General features: G+C 36.6%; 1 protein-coding gene across 1 annotated transcript in view; it reads left to right on the forward strand.

Moving 5' to 3' along the window:
* The window catches only part of LOC104917423 (sodium leak channel non-selective protein-like), a 97927-nt gene that overhangs the window by 49640 nt on the left and 24006 nt on the right, over nt 1-24281 (forward strand). The window contains exon 9 of the mRNA XM_031557670.1: nt 23053-23188. Within this exon, the coding sequence (XP_031413530.1) occupies nt 23053-23188 (136 nt within the window). The remainder of the gene's footprint in view (nt 1-23052; nt 23189-24281) is intronic.

Genomic DNA, 24281 nt, shown 5'->3' on the forward strand with positions numbered 1-24281 from the left:
TCCCAACAATGGACTTCAGTACAGCCGGTACTAATAATTTGCACTTACAATTTGAAGGGCACTTAAGTATCAGTAAATTATAGAAACTATTCAATAATGCCACTAAAATTAAAGTTCAGCTGAGTTTCCTTTAGAAAATTTTATTTCTGGGGTTAAATGTGTCCAGTGTTTCAAATCCTGTCAAACTGAAAACAGGTATTTAAACTGTCATGTAGCTTTTTTTGTGTACAGCACAATTACAGCAATCAAAGTGCTGAAAGCAGCAGCAGCAGCATGACTTCCTTTTGAGCTGTAACTTGGATGACAAATCTAAGCAAAATGGAAGACTGCAGAGTCTTAGAATAAAACTAGCAGGAATTTTTCACTTTGTGAGAGTTGTTCTTGCCCCAGTATTTTCCATATTTCTAATATTTCTCTAAGAAAAGTCTCTTTTCACTAGAATTATGAAGAACATTGTGTTCTACAGCTCTATAAATTGCTAGATTTAAAACCCCTGATCTTTACAGGATTTTGAAACTCTTAAAATTATCCCTCTGCAATGTTTTTTTGCATTGGGATTCCTCAGTGATCATTGCTGGGATTCCTCAGTGATCATTGTAGAGAGTGATTCCTATCGTGAATCTGAAGGGCACATAATTCACATATGGGGGATACTGAATTTCCTCTTGTGTTTTCTGTACTTCTACTTTGTCACAGGGAGACTACATGAACCCTGTGACTTTCTCAACTCCTCAGTGAAGTTCCTAAGAGTAATTGAGAGAATCTGAGCCTAAAAAGCAGTTCTTAGTAAATCTTGAAATAAGTGGCTATTTTGTATTCAGATGAAAATTTTTATTTACAGAGATTCCTAAGTATACCTAACCTCATTTTTTCGTAAATATAGTTATGGGAAAAAAGTCTGTGCCTTTTATTATCATATTCTAATTATTGCAAACACTGACCATAATTCCTCTGGGAGTCAGCAGGGTCCCAATTCATCCCAAGTGTCTGTAAGCCCTTAGAAGACATCAGTGTTAGGATCATGAAGGCATAGGTTTCTCATACAGCCAGCAGCAGGAGGTGGGCATTGCCAGAGGACATCAGAGAATCTGATAGTGTCCATTTTCCTACAGTGTGTACCCAAGTGGAGGGGGTATACTTTCCCATTTTAGATATGCCAGTTGTTTGGGGTAAATATGTAAAGCCAAAGTCTGTATCTTCATCTTCTCCACTAGTCCATAATAATCTTTTAAAATGTTGTGTGTCCTTGGAAATTTAATAAATAATGCAAAAACAGAACACTGTTTTTCTTACAAAAAGAAGACAATATTTCTGTTTCAAGCTCTAAATCACATTTGTTTTCATAGTGAAAATCAGCTCTTTTTTTGTTTGTTTATTTATTTTGTGAACAGCTTAATTGCCACTGAACTCTGAAACTGTATTATTTCTTTAAAGATGTTGCTTAAAAACATCTCAAGAACTTTAATCTTTTTGAATGTGTGAAAGGCTCCAGATTTGTGGCACTATGGGATATAGTTTAGTGATGGAACTTGGTAGGTCAGGTTGACAGTTGGATGTGATGATCATGAAGGTCTTTTCTAACCTAAATGGCACTATGATACTATAATTCTGTATATTTATAGTATGCTGCTTTAAACCAAAATAGAGTACTTTTCCTGCAAGCACGCATACTGAAATTTCATATGTTTTTTGCATCTATTAAATCCTACTGAAATCAGTAAAAGGTGCCTAAAGCTTTGAGAATCATTGTTTTATATGAGTGATTTCATTGACATAAATGCAGTTGTTATACCGAGAATTATTTGTGCAGTCATATCAAAACTTTCATCCTTCATGCTTTGTGAATCTTAAAATATCAGCTGGTGAGAAGAACTGTCAGACATATGCATTTTTTGCAAGCTAGAAGGCTGCAGCTGAGAGCAGTAAATTCAAATCTTTAAGCTGATTCCCTCATAATTTTTCTTCCCCTTCCTAGGATTACCTTCTTTCCTGCACTTACCTCAGATCTTTGAAAAGAGGGGCTTTGAGGGCCAGCAGGCATGGGCATTGTGGCATATGGAGGATGACTACTGACTTCCTTGGTGTTTACTGTACATAATACTTGGCTCTTGGTCTTTTCTGAAACCCTGTGGCGTCTTTGCATTCTTCTGGTGCAATTGTTTCTCCGTCTTTATTTCTGACAACCCAAGATGGTATAGGGGTTGTGTTGCAGCTCACTAGTTCTGTGAGATGATGGATTCTTACTGTCAGGGCTGGTACCAGGGCAAGGGAGGTTATTCAAGTCTTCAGGCTTCTGTAATGTTACAAGAGTGTGCAGAATGGAGGGAGCCATGCTTGTGTTTGAAGAGGTCCCACCCAGACCTATGCAGCCTGCTAAAAATTAGGCAGGCTGGTTATGGTAGCCAGTGCTCCTTCTTTGCTTTCTTTCTTTTAACAGAGTAAAAGTACCATCTGGCACCAAAGAGTAGATTTTCACAAGGTGAAAGCTTTTCAACAAATTCTTTCTTAACATGGGGGAAGGATGAAGTACAATCCTTAGATTAGGAAAAGCAAAAAACACGAACATGCCTGATTGTTAATGCTGACTAGAAGGAGAGAGTAGAGAGAACAGACAAAAACAGAGTATACATTATGTGATACAAAGCAAATAAGAGAAAAATTCTAGTAAAAAAAATTTTGTAGGTTCTGTGGAAGAGTTTATGCAGTAGCAAGAAAATGCTTTCTTGTAGTCCTTGTCAGGCTGGACAAAAAGCTAGAAAACAATACTACGTTGGTAGGGCTAAGGCTATGATATAGTAGATTATTTTTCTATTCTCTTATAAGATGAGAGAGACAGCAGTAAGCCACAGATGGAACAGTGGCACAAAACTATGTTGGATTTTTTCCCTAACTTTTTCTAGTAGCTGTTGTAAGTTTCCTAAGGAAGTTCCAATTTTACTAGTTACTAGTAAAGCTCGAGAGTTCGTACTTTAAAAGTTGTTTAGTGCTGCTATTTTATTAATTGTACTGTGCTCGAAGTACAAATAAATCATATCCATTTCTCTAGCATATTCTTTTCAGAAAAGTCAGACTCAGGAAAGTAGATATATAGTTAATGGACTTGATTTCAGAAATCATCTAACTACAAATGCTTTTAATATGGCAGAAGTGGGAGTACATGTGTGGTGCTCCTTTATTTCTAGTCTCTACTTCCCTCCATAGGATCCTAAATATACAGAACAGGAACTGAAACACTAAGTGAAAGCTGACTATATGCCTGATTTCCTTCTTCATGCTCTCTTTATCTGCACTCAGGTTTGCCATTCAGTCAGTGATTCTGTTGGCTATCATTTTGGATGCCTTCTCATTTTTCCTTGGTATCTTCCAAGCCATTTCTGCTGAGAATCTGTCTCTCACTGACTACTTGTGGCTTTTATCCATAGTCATTCAGTTTCATCCCTTGTATAAACTAAGGTTTTCTGGTTCCACACACCTTAGAAGCCACCACCAATAAATCCATTCACAGATCTTTAATTTCTTACTTTCTTCCCTAGCCAAGATTCAGTAACCTTTGGTCTGTGGTGACTGTCCTTAACCAAGTCTGATAAACCTTCTTTTTTCAGGCTTACTTTTCCTTATCTGCCACTCAAGCAGAAATTCTTTGCTCTTGTGCATACAAGTATACACACATTTATGCATAGCAGTTACTGAAACAGTGCAGAAACAAAGAAGCAAGCATAATGAACCTCTGAGCAAGTTTGTTATGGATGAGCAGTTCTATGTTATGCTTCTGGAGAATTATCTGTATTATTTTTCAGAGTGTCTCTTTTTCCTGCTAAGTGCATGCCTGTTGCATGTTTTGTGGAGCTAGAATAGCTCCTGTACTACTACTGTGCTGGTTTGGTTTTGTTTTGTTTTGTTTTGTTTTGTTTTGTTTTTGCAGAGATTAAACTTCTTTCTGTTAAAGCAAAAATTTCTGTGCTGCTAGGCATCAGATAGACTTTAGCCATAGCTACCCAGAGTGTTTTGCTGAGATCATAATGTAGCTGCTATCTGAGTACTGATTGCTTGTTGTTGTTCCATAGTAATCGTTCTGCTAAGCACATTCAGTGATAAGCTTGATTGAAAGGGAAGATTTTAGTAGTCATCAATTCTGTGAACCAATCTGTTTTTCCATTTCTGTACATTAGCTCTTTAAAGTAAAGTTCCCACTTTCCTGAAGATTGCACACTTTCTTTAAAATGACTTTGTTGAACAAAGGTCTGAAATACTAATAGAGAGAAAAGAGAGATGTACAGTGGAAATAGTAAGGCATATCCATATTGCGCAACTACCTAGAACTCGCTACTCTGCTTTGCTTTTGAAATGCTTGGAAGGACATGGCAGGCAACACACTTGAAATTCGTATTTTTACTCTGTTGATTCAGATAGCTTTAAAATGAGGATCACTGTAATAATGATAGACTAGAAAAAGTTTCAAGCAGCTCGGTTAACATCACAAAGTTTTCAGCAGTTACACACTGAATGCAGTTCCCCAAGAAAATATTTTGTTGTCTTAGTATGAAGCCGTCCTGCATATGCCATTCTCTGTCTCACTCACACCTACTCTGCAGAGGTTTTTATCTACTGAACTATATGCTACTGCTCCTCCAAATTCACTGAAAAGATCGGAAGCTTTGTTCAGAGCTTTTGTGACCACATCACTGAAAAATACGTTGTCGTTTACACATACCACATGCATGTGACCTTAATTCCAACATTTTGTAACTTTGTAGCTTTGCAGATTTGCTTTAATGGGAAGCAATTTTCATCTAAAGCTATTAGGCATATACACCCTTATTATGTTTCCTGAATACCATATCAGCAAAAATTCAATTTAGCAAGCAAAGGCATACGTTTAAATCTCATTAAACTCATTGAAACGTGTAAGGATTTTGTTCCCTGGTCCCCTTACTGGTGCCATTGGGATTGTTTGTGCAAAGGTAAGTATACAGGAATGTGTGGCTGTCTGGCCTACTCTGTATCTTGCTGTACACATTTCTGTACACATTTCTGTGGTTTCTTACTTTTATTTTCGTGCTCCCAGCTAGAAGGGAGCCCTATTCAATTTTCAGGGATGCTTCAGAGCCCACTTCAGACCGAAATGGTTGCAAAGGATGTGGCTGGTGTCTGGCAAGCTATAGGTACACAATCATACTAGGATCTTGCAGCCTGTGTCATGAATGTTTGACATGGTTGTGAGTAGGCATCCTCAGAGAGGTGATAGAAGAAACTTCTTGAGTATAGAGCAGACTGTGCAGAGAGAATGGAGTGGAGAATGTCAGAGTTAACTAAAAATGAACCTGTAACAGTGATCTGCCTACAAGGATGTTTAGATAAGGAGATAGCTGTTTACGAGCTTTTTTCATTCCTATGATTTCTGATCAAGTTGTGGTTATTTTTTTCCTGTTTAAAGAGTTAACTTTCTACTTTTTACTCCAGTAAAATACAGGGCTTATGTTCTTGTCATTACTGCTTAAAAGCTTTTTAGGGCAAATTTCTCTAATGGAAAGATATGAGCAGATCCATCACAAAAGCAGTAGCTGACATGGAGTCAATAAACAAACACTTTAGAGAGAAAATTGATGCAAAAAAAACAAAATCTCTTGAATTATCACGGATGAACATTATTTTAAAGATGAAGCAATGCAGTTTACTTTCCAACTAAACATTGTAAGAATAATATTAAATATTTATGATTAGAAACAATTTTCATTCTCTGTTCAAAATTCTGTCCCCAAACCAGCCTCATGTGATGTCTATTTTTAGATAATAAAAATTAAAAACTAAATACAGATACATCAACTTTGGCTTGTGGGCCTTTCAGTTGAGTGTTTTGAGGCAGGTTGTTATTCAGTGATCAAGCTGCAAACAAGAATGATTTACTGCTCTTGGCTTGGGTTTCTGAAAGGAAATTTGTAAGGAATTCTCAGTGCTCTGCAGGTCTAAGTTTAGTGACCTTGTTTTATTTATTCCTATCCTACTCCCTAAAGAAAAAATCCACTTAGTAGTAAAGGGCATGTGACTAGTGCAGTTTTTTTCCATGCTCTGTTCCTCCAGATTTTTTCTCTTCCCATTTGAGAGATGTAAGGAAAAGAAATAGTAAAACTGGCATCCAACTCAGCAAGACCGATGCCATCACTGGCACTGGAGAAGAATTTCATCTCTAATGTTCTGAATATACAGAATTGCTTTTTCAGTCTTTAAAAACAGTAGATTGAAATAAATCTAAATGTCAAACAGTCTTTAAACGAAAAAACTAGTATAAACCCATGAGGGAAAAGAGATGTGCTCCTGCAAAATGGTCCTCCATAAAAGCACGGAGATTTAGAGGTTTACAGGAGAAACTAGATTACATATATATATTTTTTTTGGGGGGGGTTATTTTTCCCATCTATAAATATAACAAGAAAAATGGATTTCCTTAAATTTACTATAGCTGTAAGAAATTTACTTTCTTGCATATGTTTAATCTTGAACACATTTTTTTTCCATATTGCCTAGTTCTTGGAATTAATGATGTACTAATATACTTCAGCAATTCCAGGAATTGTTTTGTACTTTATTTTTTCATTGGAACTTATGTGCCTAAATCCACTGGCTGCTTGAAAATCTTGATCTCTAAGAAGACAATTCCAGATGTGATTCTGATGTTTTCGTAAACCAATAAGAAGCTTACGATGAGACAGTTTAGTATATGTACGAGGTACATAGTGAATGCTACAAACCCTTTTCTGTGGATTGTTCTTATGCAAATGTATTAAGCTAAAAACACCAGGAACTTGAAGCATCACTGAAATGAAAGTATAGTAATATAAATGGGTATATATGAAGCAGTGTAGTTATACTTGCAGAATACTTGGAAAATGGTAGGAATACCGACATTTAAGTTCTGTTGTTGCGGGGAAAAAAACAAACAAACAAAAAAAAACCCACAAGCACTGTAAATCAATATACAATTTACATTGTATACACTATTGTCATGACTATATAACCAGTAAGGTTAATCCTACTGGTTGTTCAAGAGAAGAATAACCTATAGTATGCAAAAAATGAACATTATATAACTGTGGTTTAGAAGTGGTTGTGGGTGGGATAGCAATATTAAGTAAAACCTAATTTAAAAATTACTTAAAATCCATGCAAGTGCAAATGAGGGAAAGGATAGATATTTATGCATAGGTGTTGATACAATGTTATACAGAGATGTAGGAGTAATAGAATTTGTTTGGCGTGTCTGAGTATTCTGACAATTAAATGTGCTGATCAGAGTTGATCACCTTAGGTGCTCTATTGTTAATAGAAAGATATCTACAGAAGGTGATTATATTATTCATGTAATTGCATAATTTTGTGATAGTCATTGACGATAGCTCAATGCCTAGAAGATTTAAACATTCAAGATTCCAGCTGAATTACCGAATCCCATACTGAGCTAACACATTTCCAGTGGGCCCTACTCTTCAAATAAGTATATTAATGAAAAGTTTTGGAGCACTTTCTAGTTTGCAACCACACCAGATTTCATCTGCTTAAAATAAAATATAATTTGCCAAAGCTGGAAACTGGACATCTATGTCTGTATAGTTTGTATTACACTGACATTTAGGATCACATATTAACTCAATGTACTGCAGTATAGCATGGATGACAATTTCCTCTGAAGAATTTATAGTGATACAAGTACTATGGGAGTATGTATTTACTGATGTCTTTCAAATAATCCTTCAATTTTTTATGTATTTCAGTGGCCAAGATTAAAGAGATTGGTATTGGTAAAAACAAATAGATTCCTTACTATCTAATATAAATCCAATCTTTATTAAACAATCTGAATTTCTGTAATTTCCTCTTTTTCAGGGACGACTGTATAAATGGGAATATTGCTTTATGATTTATATTAATGTGACTATTTTTAAAAGTGCTGTAGATCTTTTTCCTTGAAAAAATAAAATCAACTGAATGATTTTCAAATGAGAAAATATCTAAATTTCTGTAACTTGCACAGATATTGTCAGATTTGTTATTAGCTTGTTTTATCGTTTAATTACAGCATACTTCTTCTTTCCTCAAGTCTTACGAGGTACCTTATAATTCCATTGAGAATTCTCAAATAAGAGTTACATAGTACAAATATAGGACAACAGAATTTTCCTATCAAAGGATATTCCTTTGTTGCTCAAAAAATGTTTGATGCTAATATTTTAAAGAAACTCTTTGAAGTTAACTTCAATAGAAACTCTTACCGTACAAACCAGAAGAGATTTAGTTTACTAATTAGCTGCTTCGTTTTGATTTAGTGTGTATCAAAATCAATTCACAATTATGGTTGGTTTTTTTTGTAATTAAACTTCTTAAAACAGCTGTGTATGTGTGGATTGGAAACTTTTAACCTGCCATTCTTTTTTATTCAGTTTCCCTTCTTTTCATTTCCCACCTGCATTTAACATTCTACATAATTACACAAACAGTGCACTCATCACTGGAAAAGGAAGAACTGGAAATAAGGCTCATGTAAATAAACCCGTATCCTAGATGAGTTACACATGTCCGTGAGAAGTATTTCCCCTATCACTGCCATCCAAGATTCCATCAAGTATTCTTGCTTGCTTGCCATGGTACTATGTGCTATGTTCTCCTTTGCTTCTCTTCTGCTTTTCTGTCTTCTACCTGCAGTGATTATGAGATGTTTTACTTTCCACTCCATGTGCTCTCACATCAGTAGTTGTGAAGTGAAAAGTCATAAAGAATATATGTGAATAATTTTTGAAAGGATGAGTTGTAGGGAGAAAATCATCATTAAGCTGAAGAATCAGTGGGAAAGGTAATTTAAATATTTTCTTTCTTCTTCCTTAGTCAACCAAATTCTTACGGTCCATGTTGCTTGTCTGTATGGAGGGCATGTCCTGTAAATTTATCATTTTTACCCAAAACCATGCATTACTTTGTATGTCTTTATTGCTTTCCCAATCCCATTTACTTCACTGTAATCTCAAGCATGTCTAGCTGCATTCAGCAAAGCAGCTCTTAATGAGGCATTAAATCTGTCTGTTGCAAATCAGGCCTACCTGCAGCTGAGTAGACAAGCAGATCCAGCAAGTTGTGATGGTGAAAGGAGTCCAAAAATTGGAACTACATGCCCATAAAAATTGTCTCCTTGTCTTATTAAAGTTATTAATACCTGCATTTGATGCATCAGTTGATTTGCCTTTTGTAGGACCTGCTAAGTTCCTACAAAACTAAGTCTGATAAGTATGATGACAGTTGTGAACACTGCATGATATGCTTATCTCTTTTCACATGGCATCTATAATTTTAACTCTTCTTAATCCTGTTTGGAAAAACAATAAAAAGCATAGAAATGGTGTACAGGCTGGGCTGACAAATAGGGTCCTCCATTATTCTCAGAAGGGAGTCTCCTATGACAGTTACCTTTCTTTCCTTCTTGGCAGAGGCAGTCTTTAGGCATGGAGTCTACCACCTCATCCTGGATACCCTTCTGAGTGGACCTTCAACTGCATCCTCATTCACCTCTTCCTCAAGTTCCAGAGCCTCAAACCTGTTACACAGGGGCACCTGGAGAGTTGAGATAGATAGGGATGAGGTTTGCTTGCAGTGCCAAGCTGGGATCTGCTTCCACTCCTCCTCATCTCCTGAACCCTCTACCTCTGCTCAAAAATGGCAGGCTTGGGGGCCCACCACTGCCTGGGAGGTATCACCCTGGTGTCTTTCTTGCAAGTTTGGCAGGAAGATACTCCACCAGTCTGTCTCATGCTAACATCTCGTATGTTGCTTAGTCTCTCCACATCCTCCTTAGGCTCTGCCACCATAATGAGCAGATCATCCACCTGCTTACACCTCAGACAGGTGGAATCTCTGCCAGCCTTCACCAGTAACAAAAGTCTCAGACACTCCCTGCAGCCAAATCAAGAACTGCCACATTTTTGGGCAGGCACTTGGTCTGAGTTGCCACATTCTTTTTGACAAGAACTTTCTGTCTAGTGGAGACCATGGCCAGATTTGTTGCCTGGAAGTCAGCCCATAGGTGAGCCAGTCTCCCAAATGGTTATGAAACTGAAGAGCTATTATGTTACTCATTCAATTACCCAGCTAATTTTGAGTAAATACTCAACTGAATTTGTAAGGGAGAACTTCAAAATAACCAGAAGTCTGCAGTCTCATGTATCCTGATTCCAACAGGCTTCCTGTGTGGTGCAATCCAAATCCAACCATGAATTCATTACCTTAGACTCAATATATTCTCAATTTGAAATACTATTTTATTTCATCCAGGCGACATTAGTTTGAGTTGCCTTTTGAAACCAACACCTTTACTTCTGCTTTGAGGGAAAGATAGATGTCACAGCCATATTGCAGTACTGAGTAAACTTGGAGAACAGATGTTTTTAAAGAATAAGGAAAGTACACAGGAAATCACTTCTCTTTGCTCTCCTAATTAATAGTAGTCAAAATCTCTGATTAGTTCTGCTGTCCCCTAACTCAAGACAGCAGAGTCTGTATGTATTCAGCAGTTTCCAGTACGTTAGGTGAAATGATTCTCTTATATTTTATATTTTATTTGAATGCAAGCTGCTTTATTAGAAAGTAGATTTGAGTCTAAGAGCAAATTCTCTTTTTTCCTTATAATTATTCATCTGATCACTTATTTAATGGAGCGTTTGATTTATTTCAAAGTAATCCGTGCTTTTATATGTAAATCACAAGTTTTTGAGAAGAGTGTGGTAATTAAATTATGCAAGGAAAATGCAAGGAAAAACTAATCAGAAGATGGAAATTCCATGAAAATATTTTATGTTTATTTACATAGCCAAGTAATTCAGTTTAGAAAAACATTATTTTCTAAAATTGAGATTTTCCATAGCATGCTACTATGAGTATGTTAGTTATGTTTCCCCTCCTGTACCTGAGTAACTATTTCTGAATGTTCTAAGCTCTTCTGTGTGAAGCAGATGCGTACATGTTTTGAATCACATTCACTGTGTGCTGAATTTAATTCAATTACCTATTTCCTGACATAAAACTTTTGCCACAGTGTGAAGTTTTTGTTTCTTCATTCGAGCACATAAAAGTCATTATATAAAGGTGATAAAGACCAGAACTCAATGCATTTTGAGGGAGGTAACTCTTGCCTGCCTGAACTATATTGTACATTGTGTTCCTAGGACAATTACATATAGTAACCTAGAAGATTAATGCACTCTATTAGGCAAGGCATTGCAATCAGAAATCAATAATTGATATAAATGACCAGCTCAACTCAGGAAAAGATTTTTCTTAATTGTAGATAAAATTGCCCAAAGCACAAAGTTTCTAGTTACAGAGGGAAGTTTTAAAAGAATTGAAGTATTCTACTACTTCAAATGCTGATCAAGTAAATCTTTAAGTTTTGACCAGCTCAGCCATTGAAGAGTTAGAAAAAGCACTGAAATTTATCTCAGCCTTCTTCTAAAGAATTTCAAAGCATCGCATAAGTGATATAGTAAGATAAAAAGCTGCAATAGGATCTGAGAAGTAGTTCTAGCTGAGTTTGAGACTTTTCCATGAAGGAAGGGATTATTATTGTTTTTTCTTATTGCCTTTGTCTGGAAATGTAAATAATAGCACAATTCAATAGTAGGTAAATGAAAACCCCTAAAGGAAATATTTTCTTCCCTGAGGAACTGCTATGAACCTCACTTTCATGCTGTTTTGAAATACTGACAGCAAGATGTCTGAAGAGAAAACCAAGAGCTTCCACACACATATTTTGATGCTGGAAAATAAGTTATTCAGAAGGACATATTTTTCACTGTTCCTACAGAAGGCAGCCTTTGAAACAATTAGATTTCATTTTTGCTTTTTCACCATCACTTCTTCAAACTGTAGAAAATTGTTCCCCTACTTTTTAAGTTTTATTTTCATTTTTTATTCTTATTCTGTGCTAAAACATTTGGCCTTGTTATAGTTCTTCCTTAGTATAAAAGAAGCAAGAAGTTGTTTGGGATTCAAAAGTGTGTTTCACCTCTGTAAAAAGAGGCTACTGGCGAGTATAAACTCAATTTCTTCCTGTCCTGAATTTCTCTGTATGTTAATTTCTCATGAACTTAAAGGAACTACTAGATATGCTTTCAAGTCTTCCTAATGGAAGAATTTATGTTTCCAGTCCTCCAGCTCATTCTGAGTAGTCAGTTGTCTTCTTCTCTCCATGTCTGTCATCACCAAAATACCTACATAAGTCTCTCATGGTATTTGAACACTGTTCTGATCAGAGGTAGGTTACAGCATGTATGTATAACACTGAGCTCCCCCCCTAAAGCACTATTTCTTCTACATGATCTATACAGGGTTAATAGATGCCAGCTTTGATATGAGCAACTTGATCATTTGAGTTGGTGCAGCACAAGTCACACTGAAACTGAAGCTGGGCTAAACATTTGAGAAGGTGGATTAAACTGCTGTGGGTGAAAAGGTGTATACATCTTTTGCTCTCTCTTTTTGTATGGGTAATGCCTCATCCTAAGAATTATACTATAAATTCTGATAGTTTTTGTGCTGATCCTCAGTGAGCACAAAATGGAGACTGTGGTGCAATACTAAACTGTTATGGGTGATTGCCCTTTTAGCTCATGAGCTATTCAGTAAAATAAGAGCAATGTTTTCCTTCATGATTGTTAAGCAGCTTGTAAATCATGAGAGCTACTGTAATAACATAAAAAGAACACAGTTCTAATGAATCAAGAAATAAATTGATTCACATCTGGTTAATAAATGACATTCAAAAACACGGATCCTGAATTGAAATGTAAGTGAAACAGTAAGCAGTTTCAGGGAGGTATTCAGGGTGAGGTATTCAAGGTCATCTAATTCAAAGAAACAGTGATAGTTGAAAACTGTTGAAAGCAAGGTTCCTAGAATTTCAAAATGTAAAAGGTACAGAAGTTCTGAAGGCATGGAAAGAAACTACAGCACAAATGGGTGCCAAATTCCTTACCTTTTCCATCACTTTCCCTGCAGTTTGTCAGAAAGTTGAAGCATGTATAATAATCAATTACTTGTCAAGATTACAGTTAACATATTTCTGAAGGAGAGATCAGTATAAAATGTATCACAGTTCATACATGGTACAGCTTTTGAATAATGGCAGATGGATTTAGTATCAGACGTGGAACTGTCCTGCTGTACGGAAAGTAGGATGTTATTAAGTACATTTATTCTTTTTATTGTCAAAATAAAAAGATACAAAAATAAGAAAATGTTGTCGACACACATAAAATAGAAGATAATATCTCGAGGATTCAGAAACAATGTCTAAATACAATGTTGTAAAGCAGATTCTGAAGTAGATCGAGATTTCAGATAAAAAAATTGGAAATATAGATCAAGAATGTGAAATACATTCCATAATAATGTGACCAACAGAGCACAGCATCATAAATCAGCTAGAATTTGGTGTACTCTCTCTATATATGTTTAGACAGATATGTGTACATATGTTTAATGTATTTATGTATATATGTGGTGTATTAATCCATAATGTAACAGGTTAGAGTGTTAGTTTGGGTATTTACCAATTCCTGTACCTGACAATAAGTGCATTTACCACTCTGGTTTTAAAGTAGTTCAGATACTAGGTTGCTGCTAAGAGATCAGTTATAGTTTGAAAATACAGAGTATTTTTTACTGTGAATGAGAAAGAAGTGGTAGGCTTTATTTTTTTGAAAGTACTACTGCAGATAAGTAATTAATTATATCTTGGTAAGGAATAAGGACTCTTCGTCCCTATCTTCGGTAAAGTCTCTAGAAATGATCAAAAATTACTTTGGCCTGTTTCATTTCAGTTTTTATACAGTAATTATTTTGTCTCATTGCATTTGCTGAATTGTTTTGCAATGTTTAGAAAAAAAAGTTACATTAGTATTCAAATTATGTGGATTCTATTTTGCATTTTATTATACGTAGCTTTAAGAAAATTACTGCTAAGGTAATGATATACTTCCTAAAAGGTCTAAAATTTGAGGGAAGGTAAAAATCTTCATGCATTATTGTTGTCATGAACAATTTAAGTAGTATTTTTGGGTTTCTTTTATGTTGCAGCTGCTGTTCTCCATTTCTTTAAGTCAGACTACAGATGTTGAAAGGCAGCTTAGTTCCTCCACATTTTTTACAAAGAAAATAACATAGCGGTGGTGGCTGATTTCTAAACTAGCGAGGAGGAGGAGGTTCATTTAGTTTCAAGAGAACCATTATTTCATGGATTTTTAGGACAGAAAAGTCACCATTGCTCTGACTGACTGTCCTAGAAGTTTGTGGAAGGAGAAAACTGAATACTGTTAGTGGGAGCACATCTGTAGCACTTTCTTCTGCTATTATAGAATGCAAAGTAACAATGCATCATGTCTGTAGAAGGCATACGCAATACTCCTTTGACATATAGAAGAAATAAAACTTTGGCAATCAAATCTGAGATGTAATGGAAAAGAGTATATAATTTATGGCAGACATTTTTGCCATTAGTTTGTTTACTTGTAAAAGTCATGCCTTACAGATTTTATTTTCTGTAAGCTTTCCTTTATTATTGACATTTACTTCCCAAGTGTATATTTTCTCATTCTTCCTGATTTACTGACTTTACATTGTTCCTTTGATCGCAATTCTGTTCACTTTTTTTTTTAAACAGATTTTTATTTTCACTCAAATTTAATATTAAAAAAAAATGGCAGAAGAGTGTGGTACAATATTACAGATTCATGAATTACTTATTTTAATTATTAAAAATAGATTTACACTACTGGAACATAGTCCTTGGCAAATGCTGACTTCTGTGTGATTTTAGCTACAAATAATCCGAAAGTGATATTTGTTGTTTTGAAGAAGATATTTTAATAGCATGAAAAGCAGGCCCATGCTTGCATACTGGAGCATGTATTTGCACCTTCTGTTGTGTCATATTTGCATGTTCTAATATGTTTCCGTTATTCAATAATGCTTCCATTTGCAGCTTATTTTGAGGCCACAAAAGTAATAGACCGTATAAAAACACAGTTAGGTGCACTCTCTGCCTTGAGTTTTACTGACTAATCGGATTGAGTAGAAGGTGGAAACAGAAGCACAGTAAAGTGAAGCGTGTACAGTGTTTTTCAAGGTAGGACAGTTTTCTCTCTGTGTTCTTTCTCCCAGGCTACTGTCACCTCTGCAGCAGCCAGAAATGTAGCATTTGGGGAAAGGTTTCCAACTGCATATCTCAGGGAGGTGATTGTTCCTCTCTGTACTGCGTCCAGGTCTGAAGCCCCCAATACAAGAAAGACAGAGAGCTGTTGGAGAGGGTCCAAAGGAGGGTTACAAAGATGATTAGAGAGCTGGAGCACCTTTCCCATGAAGACAGGCTGAGGGACCTGAGCTTGTTCAGCCTGGAGAAGAAAAGGCTGCGTGGTGACCTCATTGCAGCCTTTTAGTGCCTAAAGGGAGCCTACAAACAGGAGGGGAGTCAACTCCTTGAAAGGGTAGATAACAGCAGGGCAAGGGAAATGGTTTTAAGTTGAAGGAAAGAAGATTTAGATTGGATATCAAGGGGAAGTTCTTTAGTATGAATGGTAAGGCACTGGAAGAGGCTGACTGGAGAGGTTGTGGATGCCCCATCCCTGGAGATGTTCAAGGCCAGGTTGGATGGGGCCCTGGGCAGCCTGGTCTAGTATTAAATGTGGAGGTTGGTGGCCCTGCATGTGGGAGAGGGATTGGATATTCATGATCCTTCCAACCCTGGCCTATTCTATGATTCTGTGCATATTCTAAAATCCGCAAGAGCTAAGATTTTTTCTGGGGGGCGGGAGGGTTGTGCTTCTTTGAGTATCTCCAACAACTGGGAGCAAAGTTTCTCCAAGCTGTACAAGTAAAGGAACTATTTTTCATTGCACTATGGATCTTAAAGAGTCTTTATATCCATCTCTCCTACATCACTGCCCTGAGAAGTTCTCTGCCAACAAAAAACGGATGCTAAAGGAACTGTTTCTGTTTCCAAAACTAATGAGGAATTGTTCTACTCTTGTTTCACTGGGATGAGCAGCTTGGAAGGAGGGACTGCCTTCACCAGAATATCTGAGCTGAGGCTACTGATGACTTGCTTTCTTTGCACTGTCTAAATGCCATCCCCGTCAGTGTATGTCAAAAATCACACATCACTGTATTTCCTCACTGAAATTACATTACTTGAATTTGTATCTCATATGGAAGTTTCTCTCAAATGCTATCCTAGATTGACGGTATTTTTTAGTGACCTACACTGATATATAACTGCATCAGTATAAGATATTAGAAGCCTGCTCCCTTAAAATTTATGGTTAACTGTTAATGATTCTCAGAAGTATTCGTATCTGCTAAATTTTTCTTGCAAACAAATCTTTGTCAGGCAGTCATAAAGTATGTTAAAAGCAAAATGGTTTGTAGAAAATTAGTTACACGCCTGTGAAATGCTCTACAGTGTTCTGCAAACAAAGGGGAAGATTTCCTGCAATTTCACAATTTTGTATTTGCTTAGATGGCCATTAGCCAACAAGATGGAATCAAAATTATCTTATTCATGCAATGAATTATCTGTGATTAGCAGTGTATAGAATGTGATTTTCTAAAGCTCCTTTCATAGACAAGGTATTATCAAACATTTTGTAAGAAAAAAAGAAAAAAAGAAAAAAAGAAAAAAAGGAAAAGATTAAATAAAGACTAAGAATATAATAAACCTGCACAGGATCAGAGGCCTTATCTTTTCTTTAGCCCAGGATTGAATCTTTGCTCAGCAATTTTTCAAAATCATGTTGCATAGAATCCTAGAAGGCAAGCTTTCTTTACTATTTCTAATCTTGTTGCAGGACCAGTACCTTACATATCAAACCAATACTGGCTAGCATCTTGAGTGACTATTTCCCCATTTCCCATGTTGCCTTTTTAGTGGTAAGAATTCTGCACATACAACATAATCTGTCCCTATTGTATAAAACTCATGAAAAGATAAAACAAATGTGAATTTACTGGTAATTCCTTTTAATTTTTAATTTGACTTTCTGTTCTGTGTGCTGTTGTAATGCACTTGACTCATGCTTTGTTAGCTTTTCTCAACCAGGGTTTTGTCTTCTGTGATAGGGTGTGCCAGCTAATGGTGGTCTAAGAAAGTATCAGGTACTGTAAGACTTACAGTACAGTTAGAATGGTCACTAGCAGCTAATCATGGAGGTGCTGTGCACACATTTGAGTTAGAAGTCAGGTTGCCTTCATGTCAGTGCACTGGGGTGATCTACTGTGCAACAGGCCCATGAGCAAAGAAGGTTGTAGTAGCATAAGTGTAACCTTTTTGATTGCGATATGTATGTTAAAATATCACCTCTTTCTTACACATGTGAATAACAACTTGGACAAATCAAAGGCTAGTCTAGCTACGTGAGATGATGTTACAGAAGGCATGTATAGACACAACACTAAGTATATATAAAATACAACTTATTTTTCCTGTTGATGGATACAAAATTCAAGAGTAACAAATTTAGGAGAAAAGCTTCTTACCCATATAGAGAGTCTTTTTAGTTAACTGATGTTTATTCTGCTCATTAATTGATCTGGTTCTTTTAAGAGCTGCTCCTGCCAATCTGACAATTATATACTCTGAGCTTTTCACACACTAAATGGCAAAATAAGCAGAACTTTTCCGTGTGTGAAATTTTCTCCATGGCTTGCTCAGTACTAAGAAACTTGAGGGTTTTGTCAATAATTTTTTATTCTTTGGGCCATTTTGTCATCAGAATTTTTTATTAGGCCATCAGTAAGAGTTAGTTATTGTCAAATGCAGTCTGAATTTCTGTAGATTTGAACTAAAACTACTGCCCTCTTTGAGGACATCTCTTTCAAAATTTCACATGGTGACACTGAACATTGAACTAGTTTTCAGCTAGTAACATCGGGGTAAAATATCCTATATATTCTCCTGTTACAGTCAGACCCGAGAAGTTTGCATGCTTTCTTGGTAAGTAAAGTCTATAATAGACTTGAAATAAAAATCCCATCTAAAGGATGGTGGAATAAGAAATGACTTGATATAAATAGTAAGCGCCAAAAATGGTTTTAAAATTAGGAATGCATACTTCCATCTTCTTTCTTATTCTGTTTTTCATCATAACTGCTTTTCACATGGAGCACTTCTTTCATGGCCTAGGGTGTATATTGCTCTGGGTGTGTAAGACAGCAGCTATTGTCTCCATGGCAGTGAACTGGCAAAGACCAATTTATGTCACTCATCCTCCCTCTGCCGTGTAGGAAGCTGGATGGAGTAGTAGAGTAGAATACTCTGTTCCTGGAGTAACAAAAGACTGCTTTAGACTCATGCACAGTAATGCTCTGTCAGATTAAGTGACCCAGGTAGTTTTCTCTAGCCAGCAGTTCCAATGTCACTGCTTACTTGAACTTTTGAGTGAATCCACAATGTTACATAGAGTTGATTTTTTTTTCATTAAGAGTGCCTCTGCCATAATAGCCACATCTCCAGTGTATAACAAGAAATAGAATTTTAGAAAACTTCCCTGTTCTCGTGAAATTCCAGTCAACACACAAAGCACATTCTCAGCGTACTTATATGTTTCCAAACACTGAAAGAATCTGGACTGCTACATGTTTGTCCTACATTTATTATTAGGGGCCATTGTATCCTTTATGCTCTGTTCCATCCACATTCACCACAGTATCCTGGACACTGGAAGTCATCATCCTACATGCAGCCAGATGCCAGCTTTAGAAGTGACTCACAGATATGAGAAATTCTTCACTGTTGTAGTTGATTGATGGCAGCAACAGGGCATTTCACTTAAGGCTGCTTCAGCACAGCTAATCTTACATCCAATTTAATATTAGACACAATTTTCCCATCATGCATCTGTGTGACAGCAATATCAGAACACTTCTCTTCTTGTTGGTTCGTGTTGGTTGATGCTTGACTGAACATGAGCTGACAGTGTGCCCAGGTGACCAAGAGGGCCAACGGCATCCTGGTCAGCATTAGAAATAGTGTGGCCAGCAGGAGCAGGGAGGTGATCATCCCCCTGTACTTGGCATTGGTGAGGCTGCACTTAGAATACTGTGTTTAGTTGTGGACCCCTCACGACAAGAAAGACATTGAGGCCCTGGAGTATTTCCAGAGAAGAACAATGAAGCTGCGAGGGGTCTGGAACACAAGTCTTATGAGGAGCCTGAAGGAGCTGGGATTGTTTAATCTGGAGAAGAGGAGGCTCAGAGGAGACCATATTCTTAAAGTCCTGCAGAAATGTGTAAAGAGACAATGAATGCTAATGGTCAAACATTAACATAGAGGTGCAGATGAGCCATTTCAAGGGTACAAGTCCAAATTAGAATTCTGTGATGCAAAAAGAACAAAATCAGGTGAAAATAGAGAAAAAGCTGAGCACAATAGTTGTATGTGCTAGAACAGTGTGATTGATCTCCTAAGGATGTTATAATCTGTCTCTGAGACCCATAGAAATGCAGCTTGTCATTCATAGCATTCCTGACAGGTGAGCAGCCAGACTCTGCCATGCTAAAGACAAAAATAAGAAAGTAACCTATTTGGTGTTTCAGGCACAATAATGAAGATGTCATAAAGGGTCACACAGTTAATCTAAATCCAGTTATTTTATCCTCTGGGAAGAATATTGTGTGTTTGTATGTAATGTGGGTATATTCATCTTTGATACAAATGAGTTGTAGTGAAATATGAAGTGGTAGGATGCCAGTCTGGCTCCCATGAGCAGGCCAGTCTTGGGATTTAAAAATAATTAGTTTCTTTTTTGGGTCTTCTCAGTGTAGTGCTTTTGCTGTGCATGTGCCTGCATATCTCCATCTTGCAGGCCGTTTGAGTTATCCATAAACAGCCCAAAGACAATATCATTATTATCTTGGTGTTGAATTGTTTTATGAAAACATAATACTCTCTATTAGCTGAATTGTTTCCTTTCAGGTTAGCTGAGATGAGAAGGCAACATTTAGTAATTGACAAGAAGCTTTACTGAATTTTAGTGGGCTTATTATACTGCTGTAGGGTATTATTTATGTTATTGCATTTTATTTTCCAGCATAAAATATAGCACTGGAAAATCTTTTATGAGTGTCCCAAGATATGAACAATATTGAGAAAGTATGCATGTACGTATACACATGTACAACAAGATGGTTTATTAATTTTTATTCTTCCTCTGGTACCATATTGTTTCCCTGTTTTTTGTTTTTTTTATTATTATTATTATTTATTTTTAGTGGTTTTTTTGTGTGTGTGATAGGACAGAAAAGTAAATATCATCCTTACATAGCAGTTTATTTTAGCAAATCCTTTCACAGTTAAGACAGCATACTTTGTTACTATGAAGAAAACTTTGACACTATTGAAAATACAGTGTAAAATATGCAGAGAGATGAACTGTCTGTTTAGAACTTGTGTGAAATAGAAAAGTGACAGATAAGATGCTACCTACTGGAATCTCACCACTTACAAAAATGCATATTTGAAACCATGGTTTTTATTACTATATCCTGGTAACTTGCCATGTGAATTAAAAATAAAAGCAAGACAGCATTTAGCCACTAAGTTTTAGTGGATTCATTGCACTTTAAGAATTGTTATTAGCCCAGACTTTTAAAGTAAATTGCTGCCTGTCAGACTTTATCCCCTCAACCTCCATGATGGGAATATATAATAATTTTGTACCACTACGGTTGAAAGGAAACCAGTCTGAAGGAGTAGGGTTGAACTGTCCTCTGTCTGCAGTGCTATAAATGAATCATATATTAAATCCAGATGTTTAGAGGCAAGAGGCTGTGTATGTGTGTGCATGTAACTTTGTCCATATTCTCCACTCCACTTTGATTTCAGTGGAATTCAACAGAGAATTCAACAGATGAATGCTCCTGTAGGCAGGTACAAGTATTTACCAAAAGCCTGAACAAATGCCAGTTTCTGCAGCCTTCTATATTTATTGTACTGTGTTCTAATTTGAACACATACAAGAAACAAACAAACAAACAAACAACAAAAAAAAACCCACTGTAGTTTTAAAGTGCAGTTCAAGTCCCTAAGCTCCTGGAAGAGTTAAATATAAGTAAGTTGGAAATTTCTTTGTCAACATAACAGCCTTATCTCACTGGAGACTGAGACAGTTTTTTACAAATCTGTATGAGTCTTGTAGGAGTTAATACACGTTTACATACATAAAAATATATGTTACTTAATTTTTGCATTCTACTATAACATCTTTACATTCACAGGCCCAGGTTTTATCTTAACTTCCCTGGTACCTACAGGAAGCAAAACGCAGCAGGGTGTAAACAGTTCAGGAGATTTCTGGAGTGCCATGTTGGTAACTTCCTAACACATGTGATGAGGGCAGGTTTTCTGTCTGGGCCTCTTATTAGCAAATATGGACTGTGAGAATTAAGGAGCATACTTAGTTGCCATGGCCATGAGATGCTGAAGTTCATGATTCCTTCAAGGAGGGAGCAAAACCAAAAGCAGAACCACCACCTTGGAGAATAAACTGTCCTGCTGAGTATCTGCTTGAAAGAATCCTTGGAGAGAAAAGGGTCTAGAGCATCTGGCTAACTTTTCAGTATCCTCTCCAAGCTCATAAAATTCTATCCCCAATTTCAGGAAATCAAGCAAATGTGGCAGGAGTCCCACATTCATGAGCGAGTAGTTGCTGATTTGGCATTGGTGAAGCCATGCTGGTTGCATCGGATCACCTCCCTGTCTTCCATGTGCCTTACCATAGCTTCCAGGATAATCTATTCCATCATAATCCCTGTCACAGAAATGAAGCTGACAGGGCAGTAGTTCCCTGGGCCGTCCTTTCTTCTCTTCTTTTTTTAAGGTGTGTCTTTTTTAGGGTGTGATATTGCCTTTTTTTCCAGTCCAGAGACTTCACCTGACTGCCATGACTTTTCAAATGTCATTGAGAATGGCTTGGAGACTAAGTCAGCCAATTCCCTCAGGATTCTGAGATGCATCTCATTGGAACCCATACACTTATGAATGTTCAGGTTCATCACGTGGTCATGAACCTGATATTTGCTTACAGCAGGAGCGACATCCCCTAATCACCACCTTCCAGCCTATCCAATTGCAAGTGAAGACTAAGATGAAAAAAATTGTTGAATACCTCAGCCTTCTTGTCCATTTTTACCAGCCTGCCTGTATTTTTTATTAGGGAGTACACCTTCTTAGACTTTCCTTTTCTGGTTGATGTACCCGTAGAAGTCTTTCTTATCCTTCTTTGCACCCTGAGCCAAGGCCTTGCCCTTCCTGACCCCATCCTTATACAGCCTAGCAGCATTCCTATACTCCCTCCAGTATACCTATCCCTGCTACTACTGCCTGTGCATTTTTCTCTTGCTCTCCATTTTGACTAGCAGAACTCATTTCAGACAGTCCAGTCTCTTGCCTTCCTCTCCTGGCTTCGTTCACCTGGGAATGGAGAGTTCTTGTGTCCTAAAGAAAGCTTCCTTAAAGATCTGCCCATTCTGTTGTGCATCCTTGTCTCTGAGGACAGCTTCCCAGGGAACTTTGTTTGCTAACTCCTTGAAGAGCTGGAATTCAGCTTTCCTAAAATTTAGAATACTGACTTTACTCTTTGGCTGTCCAGTTGCTCAATAGAGTGAACTCCATCATTATGTGATCACTGCAGCCCAGGCAGCCTCCAATCCTAATGTCACTAGTCAATTCACTTGCATTGGTGAGCAACAGGTCATGTTTGAACAAGTTCTGGTATGTTGGTTGGTGATCCTGTTCATGAGAGAGGGCTTGAAACTAGATGATCTTTGAGTTCCTTTTCAACGCAGGCCATTCTATGATTCTGTGATTCAGTAATGTATTAGAATATTTTTAAAGATAAATAACTTATAATCGTGTAAAAAAATTATAAAACATACTGTTATAGATGATTATGTTTTGACAGTGTAATAAAACTTTATAATGCATGTGGTTTGACTCATTTTGATGAAAAACTTGTTCTTTTGCAGAAAATGATGAGGTCATCAGTGTTTCATATGTTCATACTAAGCATGGTCGCTGTTGATGTTATTGTTGCTGCTAGTAACTACTACAAAGGAGAAAATTTCAAGAGACAATATGATGAATTTTACCTAGCTGAGGTGAGTATGCTGAAACAACTATCTGGATATTTTTCAAGATAAGCTAAATAGGAAAATCTGAATGTCAAGCACATTTTAGCATGTAATTTTTTTTTTTTTAATTCCCTTAAGCATTCCAAGAATTCTTTGCTAACTTGTTCAAGTTTCTCTGTCTGACAACTTTTTGAAAGGTAATTTCCTCCAACAAAATGTCAGTGGTAATGAGCTGAGGCTTAAGTATAACACCTGCAGGCTATATATGTCTGCTGAATTGCTATCTTCTCTAGCAAGAGTATAACATTCATAAGAATTTAACATTTGAAAAAAAAAGGTAAAACTCTGTCTTTAAAGATTACTGTACCTCTTTCTAATCATCTTCATTTGACAAATACGTGTCTTCAGGATGGTCCTTAAGCATAGCGAGAATAGTGTTGAAAATAGCCTGGCTTCAGAAAGCTCAAAAGCCTCAAAAACACATTGTACTGAAGGATTTATTCAGTCCTAAGTTTATTGAAGGAAGAGGCTGTGTTCTTGAACTGGAGGAAAACAGATTCTTTTATTGTGCTTTTCTCATTGAGAACCTGCTTGAGTGTTTAACTGGTCAAGGATTTTACTGTGCAGAATATGCCAGAGTGCCTAGAACCTTGTCTGCATGACTTTATAGTACTATTTAATTCAGTTATCAGGAACAAAAAAAAAAGAAAAACATTTTTGGAGTCTTTGATATGAATGCATGGGCATGCCTTCAACTAGATATTTGTTTTTCTAAAATGAGTACTGCAGTATTTTTATTGACAATACTTACTTCAGTGAGCACTATGAGGTGTCACTTCATCCAAGAATAGAACCACCACTGCAGAAATTTACTGAGAATGGCTCTCTGAAGATTCTGATCATAGTGGCAAGCTTTATGGATACTGACAGTGACAAAGACATAAGAATCACAAGCCTTTTAGTGCACAATATTATGATACTTTATGCATCTCCCTGTTTTAAGGGAAGTTGAGTTGGTACTCTTCTTCCTTTTTTTTTTTTTTGTAATCTATGTTATACTTTAGAGTTTTAATGCGATCTCTTAAAAACTTACAAAGTGCAGATTTCTTAAATTTGGTGACTGA

This window comes from Meleagris gallopavo, chromosome 1, assembly GCF_000146605.3.
Source record: "Meleagris gallopavo isolate NT-WF06-2002-E0010 breed Aviagen turkey brand Nicholas breeding stock chromosome 1, Turkey_5.1, whole genome shotgun sequence".
NCBI classification, from domain to species: domain Eukaryota; kingdom Metazoa; phylum Chordata; class Aves; order Galliformes; family Phasianidae; genus Meleagris; species Meleagris gallopavo.